Here is a 22,791-nt window from a genome sequence, read left to right as displayed (position 1 = left end):
CCACATTATTAACTTTTGTTAATGACATATGAAACTCTGTATGAAAACTATTTTTCAAATAAAGGAAAAAGGTATCTCCCAATTTTCCCATTACTTTTTGGGGAATATTCAATGGTTGAAAAAGAAAATATGCGAATTTGAATATGGAGTTGCAATAACATTTCCAAATCAATCAGTTTTAGAGACCTGCAAGATGCCATTAAATATCTTTAGAACTGCAAAAAAGCATCTTTACATCTGTGACAAATTTTTAAATACATTATTTCTTTTTTCTTTTTTTTTTTTTGCCAATCCTGGGGCTTGGACTCAGGGCCTGAGCACTGTCCCTGGCTTCTTTTTGCTCAAAGCTAGCACTCTGCCACTTGAGCCACAGCGCCACTTCTGGCCGTTTTCTATATATGTGGTGCTTGGGAATCGAACCCAGGGCTTCAGGTATACAAGGCAAGCACTCTTGACACTAGGCCATATCCCCAGCCCTTAAAATACATTATTTCTTTCCTGAAAACGTTTTTGCTTCTTGGCATTTTACAGAAGCTTACATCTACATTTACTAAAGCTTGCTAATGTAGCTCTCAAAACCAGTAAGAGAATAGAACAGGATACAAATAGTCACAATCTGTGTCTTTCACCTTCACTGTTGCAGTTTCTCTGTCAGCTTTAATGCCTTGAGCTTCCCAAGACAATTCTTCTAGTTCTTTCAGAATATCATCTTCACTAGAAAAGGAATACAACACTTTTTGAAATTATTTATTAAATGAATCAGTATCAGAGCTAAAAAAAAAACCCCAAACCCTCAAATGCACTCAAATATACTTACTCAAAGTCCTGCTTCTTTTTCTCTTTTTTCTTTTTCCCCTTTGACTTTTGAGGTTCCTGTTCCTTGGCAGCACCAGCTCCTTCAATTTCAGCAGCCAAGGCGTCAAGATCAATGTCATCCTTGGCACTTAAAAATGAAAACAAAGACCTAGGCGTTATTCAAAAGCAGTAATCTATTGTATATATTTCATAAAAATTTTTCATTTAAAAAATCTTTTCATGCATTAATAGCACAGCACAATCAGAAGAAAAATTCACCAAGTTCTTTCACAACAATGTGAGTTTACATCTGCTTATCAACTCCCTCCATCTACTTTAATAAAGTTTCTAGATTAGCCAAATCAGAAAGAGCTGCATAAAGGTACCAAATAAAAAAAAAAACAACAACAAAAATACCAAGTAGCCAAGAAAAAGAAACAACTCTCGTAGATACCAAAGGGATCAGAGAGGGTGTACTTATTTACATAAAGTCATTCATAAAACAGAAATCTTAAAAGCAGGTCTCAAACCTTGATTAACAATAATGATATTAAATATCTGGACATTTAACTTTTTTCCTGTCCTTTTCTAGATTGCAAAATTTCATGCTTCATCACCACTGTTGCCTAAAGAATTTAACAGCAAAAATCCAAACCAACTAATTAGAAAATGGGCAAAAGACAGCAAAAGATATGAAATATCCAGTTTATATAGCAGATCAGTATATCCACTGAAGAGAATACACAGACCGGAAAAAAAATAAGACATTCTACATGATTCACCACTTGGGAAATGCAAATTAAAGCACCACAACAATCAGAATTTCACCCTTCCTAAAGAGTGATAATAAACAGTGCTGGAAGAACATATAGGAACTCGATCACTCACGTATTGCTTAAGAAATATAAAACTAAAACTGTTCACCCACTCCAAAGCAAAAATAATTTTTTTCTGTTGGTTGTAGGGCTTGAACTCAGGGCCCGGGCACTACGCTCTTTTGCACAATGCTGGTGCTCTAACCCTTGGAGCCACAGCTTCACTTCTGGATTTCTGGGGATTAATTGGAGATAAAGAGTTTCATGGACTTTCCTGCCTGGGCTGGGTTTGAACCACACAATTCTCAGATCTTAGCCCCTTCAGTAGCTAGGATCACAGGCATGAGCCACCAGTGCCTGGTCAAAATTTTTTTTAAAGACAGTTAAAATGCAAAAGAAAGACATAGACTGAGAAAATACTTGGCAATATGTATATTTGATGAAAAAATTCTCTAATTCATAAGAAAATCCAATGTCAGAAAGTAATAATTTTTAATGGGAAAATCTGACCAAACACAATCTATGAGATGCAAGGAGGAAAAAAAAAACTACGTAAGATGATCAATAGCATTAATAAGGAAGTATAAATTAAAACTATACTGAGAAAACTATTACACAGCCACTAGAACAACTAAAGCTGGGTCAAATTTTCTCTGTCACTCTGTAGTAAGGGTCTACTGTTCTCTCCCCTTTAATATGAGGGATCTGGCTGAAATGACATTTAAGTTTTTAGGCTTAGACCTTAAATCAAGTTTTACTTACTTGCTTTTGGGATGTTCACTGCCAGGTAAATGTGCATGTCCAGGCAATATGGACATACTAAGTCTATGGAATACAGGTCTAGCTCCAACTGACCATCATTAGCCACCACAAGAGGTGAAGGAATAAGGAAGCCTTTAAGATGACTCCATTACAGGCCCCATGCTGTAAGCACAGGAGACCCAAATCAATACATACCTAATTAGGCAGAATCAATGCCCAGAACTATTAAAGATAATGATTTAATTTTTGAAGCCACGAAATTGTTGAATGATAACACAGCAATAGAGTATCCTCCATTTCCTCCTGTATCTAATCCACATCAGAGCCTGAAAATAATGATGAACAGGGTTGGCAGACAAGCATGTGTTAGCAAAATCCAAATTACACCACTCCTTTCTGCCTGTCAACTTCTAAGTTATCAAACAGCAACTACCCCAAATCTCAACATGCTGAAAGAAGTAAAGGCCATGCACAACTCTCTGGTTATCTGGGGTTTCTTGCCATTCACCACCAAAATACTGAGCAACCTCCATTTCTTCTTATCCAGCATCAACAGTTACATGTGTGAGAGGAAGAAAGGGAAAGTGCACGTATTCCCCACCATTTGCAACTACTAATATCAACAGTTCTTATTCCCTACACTCTCAATAGTGTTGTCTCACTGTATAATCCATTAGTTTAAAAAAAAAAAAGCACCACAACCTAACAAGTTTGTTAGGAAGTTGACTCCTTACAAGCATTGACAACTATATTGTTATGGCAACACTGTACAGTGCAATGCAAAGGGGATGTGGAAAGTATCATTACTTCCACTAATCCAAACTACTGTATTTTTAAGTATCAGATACAAGAGTACAAAATCAAGGACAAATATCATCTAGTAGACTCACCAATACACTTAAGTTCCCGTGTATTTCAGAGTCCAGTGTATCTCAACAATCAAGTACATCTTTTACAAAACAGAATACCCCAAGGAGACAACAAGGGAGGCTTTCAGTAATTCAGAAGCCCAAAATTCTCTCCAGTAACTTTTGGGTTATCTATTTTAAATTTTAATTTAATAAAGACTTAAGACAAGAACAGGCATAGTGGTACATACTTATAATCCCAACTAATCAAAGATTAGGAGGATTAAGGTTTAAAAAAAGTGACACTCTATTTAAAGAAGTTCAGGCTTCCGGTCGATAAGCTAGTGAAACCTCATCTCAACAAATAAGCCAGATATAGTGGTTACTGTAATCCAACCACTCAGTGTTACAACCATGTTCTCCAAGAATCACTGGAGTCACAACAATAGACAAAAAATGAATTTTATCAGCAAGGCAAAATTTACTTCTACAGAAGGGTATACCACCAGCCCCCCCAAAATCTGGCAAACAAGCACACAGAGTAGGCAGCCTGCTCATATTTCATATTCATCAATATCATTAAAGATCTTCATTGAGTTGTTGACTTTGGAAGAGGGCATATCTTTTACTTTGTGTGTGTGTGCGTGTGCGCGCCAGTTCTGGGGCTTGAACTCTGGGCCTGGGCTCTGCCTCGTAGTTTTGGGATGGTGCTATACCATTGGATCCACAGCATCACTTCCAGGTTTTTTTTCTGGCTGAGGCTCCTGGATTTTCCTGTCTGGGCTGACTTTGAACTGGGATTTTCAGATCCCAACCTCTTGAATGAACCACTGGTGTTTGGCCTATTTTAAAAGTCAGTTTAAAAGGCTTCTCTGGGATCTCTGTTCTTAATCACCGAGTCCCACTCATTTCTCACTTGTGACTTCTTCCTTCTCCCTAGTTCCTGAGAACTCTATCAGTTGCTGTTGTCTGCACTGGCACAGTCCTTTACCAAGCCATAAGCTGCTATGCTGTTTCCTGTACCAGAATTCTTATCATTTATGTAACAGCAGGGCTTTCTGTGTAGATAGGCCGATTGCCTGCAATTTCTCTGATGGTTTTTCTACAACCTTAGAGGCTGTTGCATGCACAGGACATCACCGTCGCTTCCAGGCTACAGTCTGTGAGTCCACATTGCCTGTCATTACCTTGGAGCTCCTGGGCTGTTGATGGAATTACTACTTTGCCACATGCACTTTCTTAGTGGATAGTCTTGCAGGGGGTTATTTGTGAAAATAGCTGTTAAGTAAGGTGTGTGACTGTGAGGAAGGATGCTGCTGCTGACGTTATCCAGTTGCCATTTACTACTCTTTTTTTTTTTTCTAAGTCATGGTCTTGCTAGTTGTCCAAGTTGGTCGTATGCTTATGGGCTCAATGGATCTTCCTCTATCAGCCAATCTAGGAGCGAGGACTGCAGAGCTGTGCCACGGTGCTTGTATATCAGTTCTTGAGTTTAGTTTTCCTGTACCAGTATGGGCTTAATTTTCTGATGCTCTTCAATTTGAAGTAATGAATTTGAGATATAACAGCATTTTCTCTTTACATAAATGTTTATTTTACATTTTCATCAACTTGAAGTAATAGTTTGTAAATAAAAGCTTAGGTGGATGTTCTGTGACAAGGTGGCAGGACTGAGACTTGAACTCAGTGCCTCATATGCTTTCAAGGCAAGTGGTCTAACTTCAGCTAAACCACAGCCTCCAATTCCCCTTTTTTCTGTGCCAGCCTTGGGGCTTAAACTCAGCCCTGTCCTCGCACTTTAATGCTCAAGGATAAGCACTACTGGAGCCCAAATCCATTTCCAGCTTTTTGGTGGTTAATTGGAGATAAAGAGTCTCATGGACTTCACTGCTTAGGCTGGTTTCCAACTGTCATCTTCAGATCTCAGCCTCCTGAGTAGCTAGGATTATAGGCATGAGCCTCCAGTGCCTGGCTTATCCCAGCCCGTTTTAGTTTAGTTATTTTTGCATCAATGTTCATTAAAGGAGTCTGTAACTTAAGTGCTATATTCTTACTAGGGTTTGTTATCAAAGTAATCTAGCTACATAGAAATGAATTTGGTAGTGTTTCTTTTCTATTTTATGTAACTGTTTGCAGAGAATTGGTGTTCTCTGAAGGTCTGGTAAAATTTGATAATGAGTCCATTATTCCTCAGCTTTATTGTTTGCTATAGATCTGTTTGTATCGTTTGTTAGAAATAGTTCGGGATGTGATGAAAAAATTTTCAATACAGTTCTTGCGAACCAAAGCATACTGAAAAAAATAAATTCGAAAAACCATGACTTAAGTTGGTTTTATTCTAGGCATGCAAGGTCAACATTCACAAATCAATGTAATAAAGTATATAAACACAATCAAGGACAAATTTCACATGATCATTTTAACAGATGCAGAAAAAGCCATTGACAAAAATTACATCTTTTCATGATTAAAGTTCTATTAGAGCCAGGCACTGGTGGCTCACACCTGTAATCCTAGCTACTCAGCAGGCTGAGATCTGAGGATTGCAGTTCAAAGCTAGCTGGAGTAGGAAAGTCCATGAGACTCTCATCTCCATTATCACCTAAAAATCAGAAATGGAGCTACGGCTCAAAGTGGTAGACTGCTAGCCTTGACCGACAAAAAAGAGGAAAAAAGTTTTGTAACAACCTTGGAACAGAAGAATGTATCCCAACATAATGTAAGCCTATAACCACCATGTTGAACTGAGAAAGAAAAATCACTTTCTCTCAAATCATGAATGAAACAAAAATACCGACTCTTCCTCCTTTTTACTCAATACAGTGCAGAAATTCCTACTCAGAGCAAAGACTTCCTAGTCTGATCAAGGTGAGAGAAATAAAATGGCTTCACATAGGGAAATCAGACATCAAATTTACAGATAATCTGATCCTATACTTAAAAGCCACTGAAGACATCATCAAAACTCATGTTACATTGATATTTTTGGCAAAGTAACTTGGGATTTGGAACTCAGGAGGCTGAGATCTGAGCTATATCTTAACTTTCAGCTTTTTGGTAGTTAGTTGGAGGTAAGAATCTCATAGACTTGCCTGCCTGGGCTAGCTTTGAACTATAATCCTCAGATCTCAGCCCCCTGAGTAGCTAGGCTTACAGGCATGATCCAGCCTGGAAACTTTTGAGAAATTTTAAGCTCAGAAAGTGTCAAGAAAAGACTTACATAGAATACAAAAAGAGCAGTAATGTCAGTCACATAATAAAAGTGAAATTTTTCTGAAGAAGTTAGAAATAAGATCATATTTAACATGATAAGGACTATTTATGACAAGCTTGTAGCCAACTGTATACTGAATTGGGGGAAAACTCAATGCATTTCCTCTAAGGTCAGAAACAAGAGTGTCTACTCTCTCTACACTTATTCAACACAGTACTTGAATTCTTAGCCACACCAATAAAGCACAAGAAAGAAATATAGGAGCTACATAAAAGATTTCACATCTTTATTTGCAGATTTGGTTCTATACTTAAAAGACCCTAAATAATCGGGGGGGGGGGGAAGATCTGATAATCACTTTTTGCAAAATAGCAGGCTATAAAAATGAACTATAAAAGTGATAAGGAACAGGCTAAAAAGAAATCAGGAAAACAATTCTACTCATAACAGCTTGAAAAAAAATGAAAGGCCTAGGAATAAGCCTAATGAAGGAGGTAAAAGATATTACACTGAAAACAAAAACTACATAAGACACTAGAAGATTGAAAGACCTCTCAAGCTAATGGGTCAAAGGTTTTTATTGTGAAAATAGCCATACTACTAAAAGTAATCCACAAATTAATTCCCCTTGTTAAAATTCCAATGGCCTTCATGGAAGCAAAAAGTAATCCTAAAATTCAAAAACCAAAGACAAAACAGACATATAAACCAATGGAATGGTCTTGAGAACCCAGAAATAAAACCCACACATCTACAGTGGCCTGACCCTTGACAACAGTGGCAAAAACATATGTTGGGGAAAAAAGCCTCAACAGTAGTACTGGAAAAATTGGATATCCACATGTAGAATACTGAAACCAGATCCCTCTCTCCTTACATAAACGTCAGTTCAAAATGGCTCAAAGACCCAAAACTTTTAAGAGTAACTAGGACACAAGTGGGAAATGTGTCTCTGCCAAGGGCCATTTGGCTATTTATTAACATTATTGGAGGCTACAAAAAAATTAACAACTGTAAAATTAGACTGCTATATTTAGCCAAACATTTAACTCACTCATTATCCCTAATGTGATAACTGGAACTGCTTCTCTTTGGTGAAGTGTGTGAGGCTAGCTGATTGACATAGCTAATCCACACTGCTTTCTTCCAAGTTTGTGTCAGTCTGGAGCACAATCTGACTTTTCACAATTTAAGTTTTGAAAAGAACTGATGATGGCAACAGTAAGTTGTCCCAAATATTTTCTGAAAACAGATGCATATGTCAATATGTCCCCTCAAAATGGAAAATTCATCATTGTTTATGTACAGTCTGTAGAACATAGGCAGTGAAAGGCTGATGTACATAGCAGCTAATCACTGCTTTGCAGGCAAATGATTTCATGTTGTAGGTTACAAGATATTTTATGTGATTCCACATTTAACTGGCGTAGTAAAAGTGTTCAACTACATTTGTTTACTTTTCAGTCTTGAATCTTTCATTACAAGATTTTTTTTTAAAGTTTTGTACAGTTATCAGAATATTCAGGTGTCAAAGCTTTTGTCCTTCCAGAGTAGGAAAATATAGTTTTATTCCTACTGAGTAGCAGTATCCACATCCTTAATTTAGCTTCAAATGATTTCACACTGGAAAGCAGGAAACTGAGACGCTGATTGGGGCCCTGTAGCTTGCTGTTCAGCTCCAAGAGGTATTTGGTAATGTCCATTTTCAACACTAGATCACACATTCAGTTGTTGTCACTGAGTTCCCTGATAAGTTTCCCTTCATCTCCATGAACTGCTTGCCTATATCCTGCAGTTCATAAAATCTCATGAGCATGTTCCTATGACTCAGATACCACAATTCAAAGTGATTAATATCACCCTATGTAATCAAGATCATTCAGTAATTCTTTAAACAGGTGGCTGTCAAACCTTCTGCTTTAAACAAAATTTATAATAGGGTACTACTGCTGACATCACACTATTGAGCCATAAAGACCACACAACCTTTTTTGGTGTATGATTCAGTAGCACATAATTAAATCACTTGGATCAAGGCTAAGACAACTTAAAAGTACAATTAGCCCTTTTTTCCAGCCATGGTTGGAGTTCTATTTATAAGACCACTTATTTTTTCAAGTTTTCTTTTATTGATAAAACAAGTCTCTCACCTCTTGTAGTTTCATGCATAGATAGCTTCCAGTGGCAGCAGTTTCACCTGCATGTCAAACTCTACAGTTACCTCACAAACAAAAACAGCCAGTGAGGCATTGTTCTGTCCAGTCTGGTCACAAACCAGAGAAAATATAGAGCATCCTTTAATTTTTTTCAGTGTTTTGTGCTAAGTTAATAATCCAATCTGTGATGGTTCTCCCAGACACACATGCTAAAACAATTAAACTTTGTGCTAATAACTCCATCATCAGCCACCATGTATTCTCACACATTCTCCCTCCATGTGAGGTCTCAGCTTCGTGATCAGTTCACTCACTACACAACAGTCTACACAATGATGCCTATAAAAGCACTTGTGATTCCAAACTCGCTGGAAAAGCATCGATTGTATCCGGACACATATGGGCTCCCAACTCATTGAGTTTATCATGTTTTGAGCTATAATCATGTTCCAGATCAGCTTTTTCCATTACTCCTATTGAAGTACCACACACTAGGAGGCACAGAGACTAGCCTTTGAATTCAACACCAGAAAAAAAAAAATCACTTCCATTTCCTTGAAAACATCAACATGCATCAAATTTTCTTTGCTTTGCAGTAGGATGTCCCAGCAACAAGTTTTTTTGTTGATTTTAAAGCTTTAGTGTAAAAGTGATGAACAGAGGGCTGCAGTTATGTAAGTAATGAGTCTATTTCTTTTTAAACACTGTTAAACCCCTACCTAGTTTTCTACCACTTACCCCTCCCTAGGCCCCCCCCCCAAGTTGTATAGTTCATTTCCAACATAGTGTCAAGTGAGTATCACTGTTGCATTAATACATCCTCTGTTTGGAGATTTCTGTGATTCTGGTTCCCTTCCACGTTTTGGATAAACTTATATTCAAGATAAAGGGTACAGCAAACTAAAACAGAAGAAAAACATAGAAATAACTGCATACAAGACATAAGAACCTCTTGTTTCTAATTCTTGGAGCTCATATTGATACACTTCATTATATATGGTCCTATGTACTTAGCAATTGGGATATTGAGATCCACTGTTAAGAATATCATAGGGGCTGGGGATATGGCCTAGTGGCGAGAGAGCTTGCCTCGTATACATGAGGTCCTGGGTTCGATTCCCCAGCACCACATATACAGAAAAAAAAAAAAAACGGTCAGAAGTGGCGCTGTGGCTCAAGTGGCAGAGTGCTAGCCTTGAGCAAAAAGGAACCCAGGGACAGTGCTCAGGCCCTGAGTCCAAGGCCCAGGACTGGCCAAAAAAAAAAAAAAAAAAGAATATCATAGTCATTTTCTTCTTACAAATGAGGGAAGTTGTGCAACCCACTTTTTGGGGGGGGCCTGGCTTACTTCGCTTAATATATTTTTTCCAGGTCTTTCTATTTCCTTATGAATGAGGCAATGTCATTCTTTCTGATGAAAACATGAATGTGTCTGTGTATGTGTGTGTGTGTGTGTGTAGATAGATAGATAGATAGATAGATAGATAGATAGATAGATAGATAGATAGACCATCTTCTTGATCCATTTATCTACTGAGGGACATCTGGGTAGTTCCACATCTTAGCTATGGTAAATAATGCTGCAATGAATATGGCTGTGCTGGTACCTTTAGTATGACCTTGTTTGTGGTCATTTTGCCCAGGAGTGAGATTGCTGGGTCCCAGGGGAGTTCTATATTTAGTCTTTTGAGGAACATCCATACTGCTTTCCAGAGTGGCTGAACAAGTTTACACTCCCACCAACCGTGTAGTAGCATCCCCTTTTGGCCACATTCCAGCCAGTATCTGTTGTTATTAGATTTCTTGATAATGGCCATTCTAACTGGCATAAGGTGGAATCTCAATGTTTTGATTTCCATTTCTTTTATGGCCAGAGATGTTGAGCATCTCTTCATATGTCCATTGGTCATTCTTCTTTCCTCTTCAGAGAAGTCTCTCTTTAACTCTTTACTCTTTAGCCCTCATGTTAATGGGGGTGTCTCTTTGGGGATTTGTTTTGGGGGGGATTTTAATTTTCTGAGCTCTAAGTATATTTTAGATATGAGGCTATGAGGCTCTTCTCTACTGTATGGCTAGTGAAGATCTTCTAGTCTGTGGGCTTTCTACTTATCCTGCTAGCTATGTCCTTTGCCATGCAGAAGCTCTGCAGTTTAATGCAATCCCACTTTTCCAACCTTTCTTTGATTTGTTGTGTTTCAAAGTCTTTACACACCAACAAGTTTTAACAACTATCCAGTGTATGTCATCTATATATAACTTGATTTCTCTTCAATTACTGTTCTAGTCCTGTATCGTACACTTGAAACATACCTGGCATTCGTACCAGCAACCCTTGAGGTCTTTTCTGTATACAGTAATCTTAGTTTTCATCTGAGTTTCAGTTTGTATAAGGATTTTTTGATTGTGAATATGTGCATAAAGGCTAGATTGGAGTTGCTGTCTGTGTGAACAAAGAAATCAACCTTGCTGTCAATCATCAGAGGCAAGGTCATCAGTGTTGTGAGGAATCATTTCATTGCATCACAGGACTGCTATAGTTTCGTGACAATGTGTTACAACATATACATTACCAGTCTGTCTGGCACTGACTATCCTGAGTAACAAATATAGAGAGATGGGCAGCAGGCAGCCTATAGCATGTGAATCTTTCTCATTATGTCCTCATATGTATCATGTTCCTTGCTTGTACCTCAAAATTTATATTATGATTCACTTAATATAAAAGTTATGTTGCTATGAAAAAAGCTCCTACATTTATTGCTATGAAAAAAGCTCCTACATTTATTGGTTCATTTATAAAGCCAGATCAAAAATTTTTGAGGGCCTTATATGGCCTGTTGAGGACCTTATATGACCCAAGAGCTAGAGGTTCAAAACCCTTATAGTAGAGAAACACTTCAAAATACAGGCAAAGGCCATAACTTTCTGAAAAGTGCCCCAATAGCTCAGGGAACAATAGCAAGAACTGCCAAATGGCATTGCATCACTTCCTGTGGCTCAAATAGTAGAGCACTTACCTAGCAAGCTTGAGGCCCTGAGTTCTAAACTCAATACTAACAAGTAAAAAGAGTAAGCTGTAAGTGGAGCTATATATGGCTCAAGTGATAGAGCTCTAGCCTTGAGCACAAAAGCTCAGGGACAGCACCTACACCAAGAGTTCAAGCCCCAAGATCTGCAGAAGACAAAAAAAGAAGGAAAAAAAACAACACAAAAAACAAGAAAATAAGGGGTGTGAGGGGGGAGAAGGAGCTTCTTTAAAAAAAAAGAAAAGAAAAGCAAAAAAGTGATTCTGCACAGCAAAGGAAACTTTGCTTGCAATTCATCTGACAAGGAAGTAATATTCAAAATATATACATAGAATGGGCAAATGAACTGGAAAGTTCTCAGTGGCCAATAAACATATGAAATAAAGCTGAACATCTTTCACCACCAGAGAAATACAAGTCAAAAGGACATTGAAATTCCATCTCACTCTAGTCAGAATAGTTACTCTCAAGAAAAACATGCTGGCAACAATGAAGTAGAGGGAGGGAATGCAAGCATGAAAATCATTGTGGAGATTCCTTAAAAAAAGAAAGAAAGAAAAGGAAGAAACTGAATTACCATGCAATCTAGCTATATCACCTCTGGAAAATTAAGCCTGCATACAATAGAAATACCTACTCATGTTTACTAAAGTACTACTCACAGTAGCTAAGTTATAGAATCACTCTATATACCCACTAACTGATAAAGAAATGTAGTACATTTACACAATGGAGTTTTATTCAGCCAAAAAGAACAAAATTATTTAATCTATAGGAATATAGAACTGGAAATTGTCATGTTAACAGAAATAAGGCAAATTCTGACAAATACTACATGGTTTCTATCATATGCAAAAAGAAAAGAAAAGAAAAGAAAATGAATGTGAAAACAGAAAGGGGACTTGAGAGAGAGGAAGGGGAACAGCAGGAAAAAAAAGAGAAGTGAAGGGGAGTGAATATAATCAAAGTACATTATATATGTATGTAAATGTCATAATGAAACCCAACTGTCACTTTTTAAAAAATTATAAGCCATATAACAAAGGGATGGATGTAATGTGAATCTAGTCTATCTCTGGTTTGAATGGATGACTGTGAAAAGCTATTTTGGAAGTGAAGTGAAAATTTAAACCAAGGACAGGATATTAGGGATTTAGATATTTGTGTTAATTTTATTAAATGGTATAAAATCATAGTAACTACACACACACGCACATACACACACACACAAAACCACTTATATAAAGAGAAAATATTGTGTTCACTTTGACAGCTTTAAAATTGGAACAACACAGAGAAGATTAGCATGGCACTGGCACAAAGATGGCACACAAATTCGTGAAGCATTTCATATTAAATAAATAAAAGAGAAAATATATCTCTAAGATGAAATTGCAAAAATGAGGTATTTGGCTAATAATGATTAAACTAAGTGGTAAGTGTATGGAAGTTCATTATACTATTATTCTCACTACTTTGATGGGTGTTAGGGTTCTATCTGCAAAACAGAGAAGGACAAATATGAAAAAAAAATTTTTGTCTGATTAGTTACCTACTACGTCTTTTTTTCCCCCTCCAGTACAGATAATTAAGAGTTACCTGTAAGGTTCTTCCACTTCACCTATGCCTCCAGTCCCTTTTAGCCTTGGTTATTTTCTTTTCTTGCTTTGTTTTACCACTATTGGGTTTGAACTCAGGGCCTCATGCTCCTAGGCTTTGCCTGCTGCTGGCAGGCTATCACTTCATTACTGAAGGAGTCGAATGGTTTTCTGCCCAGCTGGACTTCAAACTACCATCTTCCAGGTCAGTCTCCCGAGTAACTACGACTACAGGTGTGTGTCCATCAGTACATGGCTATTTAGTTACTTTCAAGGTGAAGGGTTTTACTTTATTCTGGGCCAGAAATCCCCCTACTTTTGATGTTCACTTGAGATGACAGTCACACATACAGAACTCAGCTACTGTGCTTCCCTTGCAGCTAAATGGCACACAGCACCACACCCAGCTATTAGTTGTAATGGAATCTTGATAACTTTTATTTCCCAGGCAGGCCTGTAACTCCAACTCCCCATCTCTGTTTTCCAAGTAGCTAGGTTTACTGTAGAGACTTCAGCCATTAACACTCAGCTACTACCACTTTCGATTTATAATTCCTAGAACCTGATAGTGAATTTCTAAGCATTTCGTTCTTTTTTTCTGAATAATTACTTATTTATTGTCAAAGTGATTTACAGAGGAGCTACAGTTTCATACGTAAGGCAGTGGGTACATTTCTTGTACAAGTGTTACCTCCTTCCTCATTTCCCCCTCCCCCCTCCCAAGCATTTCATTCTTGAAGACCAGTTGGCTGGTTAGAAAAAGGTCTAAAAGAGGAAATCACTTTATTTTGCTGAAAGCAAATTAAAGTCCTAAGAGATTAAGAGAAAATTTATCAAGTATATCTATTTTTTCTAAGTTCAGTCATTCTTTTAAAAAGGGAACATCCAATCTTAATTAACCTTTATTTAAAAGGTCATTGATTAAAAGCAGGCGATTATAAAATATAGACAAAATTCTAGACAAGAGTCCTACTGTCTTATCGGACATTGAACATTTGTTCCCTATATACAAGGTTAAAAGAAATAATTCATATAAAATACTAACCCAACTGCACTGGTAGCTCACACCTTTAATCCTAGTGACCTAGGAAGCTGAAACCTGAGGATCTTGGTTTGAAGCCAACAGAGACAGAAAAAGCTGAGACTTTTATAGCCAATTAACCAGCAAAAAATGGGAAACGAAGGTGTGGATCAAACAGTAAGAGTATCAGCCCTGAGCAAGCCTCCATCACCTAAGTTCAAGCCCCAGGACCAACACCAAAACAAACAAAAAACTAGCCCAGTCAGTGGAAGAACAAACAATCTTTTTTTTTTTTTTTTTTTTTTTGGCCAGTCCTGGGCCTTGGACTCAGGGCCTGAGCACTGTCCCTGACCTCTTTTTGCTCAAGGCTAGCACTCTGCCACTTGAGCCACAGCGCCCCCGCTGGCCGTTTTCCATATATGTGGTGCTGGGGAATCGAACTGAGAGCTTCATGTGTAGGAGGCAAGCACTCTTGCCACTAGGCCATACTCCCAGCCCAAGAACAAACAATCTTAAAGTCAAGAGAAAGAAAAGCATCGTGGAAGTAGCACAGATTAAATAAAAATAAAAAACAGTGGGCAAGAATAAGTTCAAATATAGTCCTATGTTGCGTAATGGTAAGGATATAGCTTGAGAAGTGTACCATTAGTCTAGTTGGTTAAACATTGAGTGGTATTTACACAAACATAAGTGGTATGGCCTTTCTATAAACCTAGTCTATACTGTATATAAATATATGATTTTGGTTGTCTAGACATATAGATCACACATTAATAAATATGGAATAGCCTACAGCTCCAGAGGTCACCATTAACAAAGCAATACAAGATTAACTTAAGCACAACAGAAAAATGATTTAATCAAGAGATGTAATAAGTGCCTGTGGGACGATGAAGCCAGTGTAATGCAGCATATTGCAAAACTTTTTGTAAGTGGAAGGAGTACATTCTATAGTCATATAAAAATAGTATGGTAAATACACAAACCATTAACATAGCCATTTATTATCCGGTATTATGTGTAGTAACACATAATTATACATGCTGTGTCTTTAAAGACCAGCATCACGGATCTGCGTAACTAAGCATCATCACAAGCATAAAGCATTCCACCATGATGTAATGAAGGCTACAACACTTGGAGATGATAAGAAAATTTTAGCTCCATTTTATTTAGTTAGTTAACGGGGGTTGCTATTCCTGAGGCTTGAACTCTGTGTCTGCGCGCTATCCCTGAGCTTTTTTCGCTCAAGGCTAGCACTCTACCACTTGAGCCATAGCTCCACTTCTGGCGTTTTTGTGGTTAACTGGAGATAAAAAGTATCACGAATTTTCCTGCCCAGGCTGACTTCCAACGATTCTTAGATCTGAGCTTCCTGAGGAGCTAGGATTATAGGCATGAGCCACTGTCACCCACCTCTATATTATATTCTTAAAGGACCACTGTTGACCAAAGTGCAGTTACATGATAACATATCATCATTAATCATAATACAAACAATCGTAATATAAGAAACATTTAGTGACTTTAAATTCTCAAATCAAAAATACATATTTTCAAGTTACACTTTTTTAAAGTTCACCTCCATATGTACCAAAACAAACTTATGCCACTATATAAAGGTCAAAAGTTAAAAAGATGAAATTCTCAATAAAATACCACCAAATCAAATCCTACGGGCAATGAGCAAGTGGGATCTTTCCCAACATTGCAAGGTTGATTCAGCATACAAAACTCAGTCCATATGATCCACCACATACATGGGATAAAAGACAAAAACCATAATAATCATATAAATGAAGAAATAGCATTTAATGAAATCTAACATCCTTTCATGGTAAAACATACACTGAACTAGGAATACAGGAAAACTCTTCAAGTGATTAAGTACGCCCATAAACAGAGTCAATTTACTAGTAAAAACATAAAAGCTTTCCCTCCAAAGACCAGAAATAAAAGATGGCCATTCTCACTTCAACACTATACTACCGATGGCTTCAATGAAAGCATTAGTCAAGAGAAAGAAAAAGCACCTAGAATGATAAAGGAAGAAAACTAACCCATGCATATGGGAAATCCTAAACAATCCATAAACACAAAAATCCATTGTGTTCATGAGTTCAATAAAACTGCAGAATACATGATCAATACACAAAAATCAATCATGTTACTATACACTAGCAAGGAATTAAGAAAAAATTCCAAGTAAAACAGCATTGAAAAGGCATTTATGAATAATTAAAAGAATAGAAATTCTTATAACCTGAAAACTGCCAAAGATACCTAAGGAAGGAAGGACAGAAAGAGTGAAAAAGAAAAGGGAGGAAGTAACCAAAGAATTCAATGTTCATAAGATGAGAAGGCATAATATTTGCAATGTTCCCATGTAGTCAACAAATGCCAATACAATCTCAGGTTTTTGTTTTGTTGAAATTATGAAGCTGCTATGACATCCAAAACAACGTAGAACAAGGAGAACAAAGTAGAACTCCAAATTTCAGAACTAAATACCAAGCTATGGTTATCAAGAAAGTGTGGTGCTGCCTTAAGCACAGACTTATAGATCAACGATATAGAATTAGGAGTCCAAAAGTAAACTCATGACACAAATGCTCAACGATTTTCAGTAAGGCACCAAGACAACCGAGAATAAATATGCTAACAAATAGTACTGGGACAAATGAAAATTCACATGCAAAGAATGAAGTTGGACCCCTACATGTCATACAAGAAGTAAAAATTATTACAAGGTCCTAAATTTAAAAGGTAAAAGCATACACTTACTAAAAGAAAACATAGGTAAATCTTCATCGTCTTGGTTATGGTCATGGCTTCTTAGGACACCAAAAGAAAAACAACCAAAGGAAAAATGTAAAGGACCTCATCAAAACTTCTGTGTACAAAGGATACCATTAAGAAAATTTTAAAGAAACAGGATATTTATTAGTGGCTCACGCCTACAGTCCTTCTTAGCAGAGGCAGAGTAAAAAGGGTTAAGAAAGTGAGAATAGAATTAAGAATGGGCACAGAAAATACTTAGTAGTTACACACATAAGGAATCTGTGTCCACAACATATAAAGATCTCATGTTCTTCAATAAGAAAGAATAACTTTTTTAAAGGGCTTTACTATTCAAACAAGATATAGAAATGGTCAGTAAACCAAGATTAGATACTCAATATCTTAAGCTATCACAAATGCAAAATTAGGACACACCACATCCTTTAGGCTAGCTCTAGTGAAGCAGTCAGCAAGAGTTGGTGAGGCTATGGAGAAAATAGGAACTCTATACATTGTTGGCTGAATAAGGAGAAGTTGTTTTGGCAGTTCCTGAAAAAAGCTAAATTGCTTGACAGTTTCTGAAAAAGTTATATAGAGTTATCCTATGATAAAGAAACTTGACTCCAAGGCATCTAAGTGTATATAATGGAATGGAAAGTATTTGTCCACACAAAAACTTCAACGGTGAAGTTTTTACAGTAATGTTATTCATTATAGCTAGATGTGTCGACAATCCTAGTGTTCAAGTGATGAATGAATAGTTTATTCATGCAATGGAAATATTACTTCAATCACGTAACTCTAAACCTAGAAAAAATTTCATTATCATATCATCCATTACATCCATTAGCTTCACCAGAGCTCAGTACTGGAAACCTAATGACTTAAAATGTAATTAAGTTTAAAAAAGTAATTACATTATTCAGAGAGCTGCACAAAGTTACTGGCTTTGATAAAATTTCATTTAAAAAAACAAGTAATTTATACGAACAATAGCAGAGATATTTTTATCATCAAAGGAAGATTTGAAATCAATGATTCTAAAAATTGTCACTTGAGTGAAAAGAAGGGATTCTCATATATATGCACATACATACACACATACATACATATATACATACATGAAGTTTTATTTCCAGGTTAAAAAAAAAAACAGATGGAACACAACACTACATCATCACTGCTTTCACTTTAAACAGAGAGGTGGTCATTCAATTAAGGTTAACAGAGAAACATTTTAAAGAAATTTTGGCACTCCCCCTTTAAACTCTAAACAGTCTGTAACAGTTATTCCTACTAGATTATTTGCAACTGTAAAAAATGAAAGAAGAGGGCTGGGAATATGGCCTAGTGGCAAAAAGTGCTTGACTCATATACATGAAGCCCTGGGTTCAATTCCCAGCCCCACATATACAGAAAACGCCCAGAAGTGGCACTGTGGCTCAAGTGGCAGAGTGCTAGCCTTGAGCAAAAAGAAACCAGGGACAGTCCTCAAGCCCTGAGTTCAAGCCCCGGGCTAGGAAGGAAGGAAGGAAGGAAGGAAGGAAGGAAGGAAGGAAGGAAGGAAATCTATTAGGGATGCTATATTTTAGGGGGAGGAGGGTAGGGAGTGTGATATAGAGGTAAGACTGGTTAAGTAACAGTATAGACATGTAACAATGAAATCTCCCCACTGCTATATAAGAAAAAAAAATAAAGTATCTTAAAACTAGTTATTTCACCAGTGAAGATATTTTGTAGATAATGTCTTTGAAAAGTCTGTATTTTGCGATATGGGAACTGCTTAAATCAGTAACTACAGACAGTATTTTGAAAAGAAAAAAAAAAAACCCATAGGTACTTTGGCACTGGTAGCTCACACCTGTAATCCTAGCTACTTAGGAGACTGGAATCTGAGTATTAAGGTTCCAACCCACCCCGCGCAGAAAAGTCCATGAGACCCCATCTCCAATTAACCAGCAAAAAAAAATTAAAATAAAGCTAGAATAGAGGTGTGGCTCAAATGTTAAGAGCTCCATCCATGAGTAAAACAGTAGAAAGGGCCCAACAGCTGCAACGGGCACTGAGAATATATTGAGCAACAAAAGGGCAGCAGGGAGGGGGAAAATTAGAGAAAAAGAAGGAACAGATTATACGTAGCAAAAGAAATGAGATGTATATGTATGTATCACCTGATCTGGAAGGAATTGTTTTATAGTTACTAATCATAGAAGACATAAGCATTGTAGACTAGAGTGACAATGTACATTAAGGATAAGATTTCTGTTTATTTTATTTTATATTTTGGTTTTTGAAAAATAATTAAGAGAGCAAGGAGGGGTGGGGTGAGGGGCTGGAGGGGGAGAAGGAGGGAGAAAAATGGGGAAGGGGATAATGGGTAGGACAAGAAATGTACATGTATTCACTACCTTAAGCAGGTAACTGTAACACCTCTATACATCATCCTGACAATAAAAAAAAAAGCAGATGAATAGATTAAAAATGTGGTACCTATACACAATGGAATACTACATAGCGATTAGAAATAAAATAAAATATTGGTATTTGCAGGGAAATGGTCAGAACTTGAACAAATAATGTTGAGCGAGATAAGCCTAGAACACAGAGAACAAAGGAGCATGGTCTCCTTGATATATGACTATTAAGATGGGGGGGGGGGGGACAGTAGAGACCAGGTCTGCAAAACAAAAATCTTCTTGTCAAATGGTATTTCCACAGGTCAGTGACCTTACTTATGTACCTAAAACCAAACAACTACTAAACATAAAAAGGTCTAGAATAGACCTATCAGTGGATCACAATAGCTCAACAGCTATGTACACATGATCATATAAGACGAGGATAAACAAAAACAACTCCAAGAGAAGGACACAGGAGGATTCTATTGTTGATGTTACTTAAAGTTCTAGGTGAATTTCCTTTGGCATACCCTATGTGGTTACTGTGTATGATTTTGGTACACTGGATATTGTATATATGCCTACCTGATCTAGGGAAGGGAAAAGAAAAATAAGGGTGTAAGATATCACAAGAAATGTACTCACTACCTTATGTAACTGTACCCCTTTTGCACAACAGCTTGTCAATAAAATTTAATTAGTAAAAAAAAGGACACCTGGAGAGTGGATGAGATAGAGAGGGAAACAGTGAATTTGATCAGGGCATATTGTATATGTGCATAGAAATGTTACAATGAACCCTCCACCCTGTACAAGTAATACATTAATTTAAAAAATGTTAAAAAAAAAAGATGGCAATTGAGAGCACAAAGCCCTAAGTTCAAGCCCCAGTAGCAGTACTGACACACAAGCACAAATACATCCACACATACACAAAACAAGCGGTAGAGTCTTAGCTTAATACCTAAAAGTTTCTAAGTTCCAAATATATTACAATAAACTCAGTTTGGTTCTTATATCTACTTTTCCCCTTTCAGAACTGGTTCTACAGTTACTAGGTTCATTATTAAAATTATACAAATATTGTGGTCACTCCTAAAGCAAATAATGTACTGGTTATATTTCAACTCATACAGTCTAGTATTTATTTTTTGTATTTTGTACTACAATTTCTCAACAGAATCTGTCACAAGTCATAAGTTAGGAAGGACAGTAAATAGGTTGTTTATAAATACAACACTGAATTGCACCTTCATGTTCTTAATTTTCTCTGTTTGCCTCATTACTATATATTATCACAAACTAATGAGCTAAGTCATAATTTAACTCTTTAATTACTTTTACTAAAAGTTCAGTAAGTTGGTCAAACACAGATAGCTATTTTGAAAAAAGGTTTTACTATATACAAAAAGAAAATTAATTACAGTAGCAGCAAACGAAACACTTGTTTTCTAGTTCTAGAAACTGAGCCTCACATGCTAGGAAAGGATTTTACCACTTTAGCTATACCCCCTAAGTCTTCCTCTTCTCAGTTCATTTTCTGGGAATTGGGAACCTTTTTTGCGAAACACCATTTGGATATTTATACCACCATTTTCAGGCCATATGAAATTATCAACATAGGTGAACGCCCTCAGGCAGCCGCAGCTAATGCTGAATCATACATGGATCATATACCAAATGGTTTGTTTGGCTTGGAAGACCCTTGCCCTAGATGTTCCCGACCTCTGAACACAAACTCTTCTGCCATGCCTTGGCTGGCCTCAAAACACATTCTCCCTACTTTTGCCTCCCAAGCAGGTGGGACTACAGGTATGAGGTACTGTGCCTGGCTTAATTTGGGTGATTTATTACCATAAAGATGTTAAATGTGACTCCTCATCCTCACTGCTGCCTATAGGTATGGCCACCATCTCTTAGTTGGCATCATGGCCGATCCCAGACCTTTAGTAAAGCCCAACATCATCAAAAAGAGGACCAAGAAGTTCATCTGCCACCACTCAGGCCAATATGTCAAGATTAAGCATAACTGGTGGAAACTGGGAAAGGTGGGGGAGGAGACATATTTACAACAGGGTATGGAGAAGATTCAAGGGCCAGATTGTTGCCCAAAATGGATTACAAGAGCCACAAGAAAACAAAGACTGTATTGCTCAGAGCAGGGCTGGAGGTATAACTCAGCAGTAAGAGCACCTGCCTATCAAATGTGAGGTCCAGTTCAAACCTCAGTACTGCCAAAAATAACCAGAGCGAGAAGGACTGAAGGCAGCCTAACAAATACCAAACCTGATATGGAGAAAAAAAAAAAAAGGCCACAGATACAGATGCCTTTTGTTGCCTTTAAGCAATTTTCAAGCAAGTTTTAAAATCTGTAAACCAGTAATTCTTAAATTAGCTCAAAGACTAAAGCTACTACCACGAGTCTACTTTTTTATTTATGTATACCAGGAACTAAGACTACTTCCCATGAAGCCCATAAAGCGTTGATATAGGAACAACCTAAGCCATGAGAACTTTCAAATTGCGCATTAAAAAAAAATCTAATTTACGTAAATATGTGGTTTTTAAGTTATTCAAATATGTGCAAGTAAAAATGTAATTCTTTTGTTAAACCTAGACTAAGTGAACTACAGGCTGAGTCTCCCTTATCATAAATGCTTAGAAGAGGGGCTGGGGATATGGCCTAGTGGCAAGAGTGCCTGCTTCATATACATGAGGCCCTGGGTTCGATTCCCCAGCACCACATATACAGAAAATGGCCAGAAGTGGCGCTGTGGCTCAAGTGGCAGAGTGCTAGCCTTGAGCAAAAAGAAGCCAGGGACAGTGCTCAGGCCCTGAGTCCAAGCCCCAGGACTGGCCAAAAATAAATAAATAAATGAATGAATGAATAAATAAATAAATAAATGCTTAGAAGAGGTGTTTTTTATTTCAGATTTTGAAACATTTGCCATATACACAACAAGGTATCTGATAGAACTCAACCTAAACACAAGATTCACTTATGTGTTACACATATCTTACACACAGAGAATTGAAGTTTTGTTTTTTTGCCAGTCCGGGGGCTTGAACTTAGGGCCTGAGCACTGTCCCTGGCTTCCTTTTTGCTCAAGGCTGACCACTTCTGACTTTTTCTGTTTATGTGGTGTTGGGGAATTGAACCCAGGGTGGCTTCATGCATGCTAGGCAAGCACTCTACAACGAAGCCACATTCCCAGCCAACATTGAAGTAGTTTTATACATTATTTTTGGAGTACCCGAGTTTTCACTATGACCCCTCATATGAGATTAGGTGTGGCACCATGTTGGTACTTAAGAGTTTTGGACTTTAGAGCATTTAGGGGTTTCAGATTTTTCCAATTAAGACATTCAACATGTA

General features: G+C 37.3%; 1 protein-coding gene and 1 non-coding gene across 2 annotated transcripts in view; one reads left to right on the top strand and one right to left on the bottom strand.

The window, feature by feature from the left end:
• Eif5b (eukaryotic translation initiation factor 5B) overlaps positions 1 to 22,791 on the bottom strand; it is a 63,428-nt gene that overhangs the window by 36,375 nt on the left and 4,262 nt on the right. The window contains exons 2-3 of the mRNA XM_048352393.1: positions 818 to 943; positions 630 to 714 (exon numbers count right to left, since the gene is read on the bottom strand). Coding sequence (XP_048208350.1) covers positions 630 to 714; positions 818 to 943 — 211 coding nt within the window. The remainder of the gene's footprint in view (positions 1 to 629; positions 715 to 817; positions 944 to 22,791) is intronic.
• Positions 12,872 to 12,974, top strand: LOC125357001. Its single transcript, XR_007212034.1, has one exon. It is a non-coding gene; the product is annotated as a U6 spliceosomal RNA (small nuclear RNA).

This window comes from Perognathus longimembris, chromosome 8 (genome assembly GCF_023159225.1).
Source record: "Perognathus longimembris pacificus isolate PPM17 chromosome 8, ASM2315922v1, whole genome shotgun sequence".
Classification (NCBI taxonomy): domain Eukaryota; kingdom Metazoa; phylum Chordata; class Mammalia; order Rodentia; family Heteromyidae; genus Perognathus; species Perognathus longimembris.
Note: the sequence above shows the minus strand (reverse complement) of the source record. Positions and strands in the feature narration are given on the sequence as shown.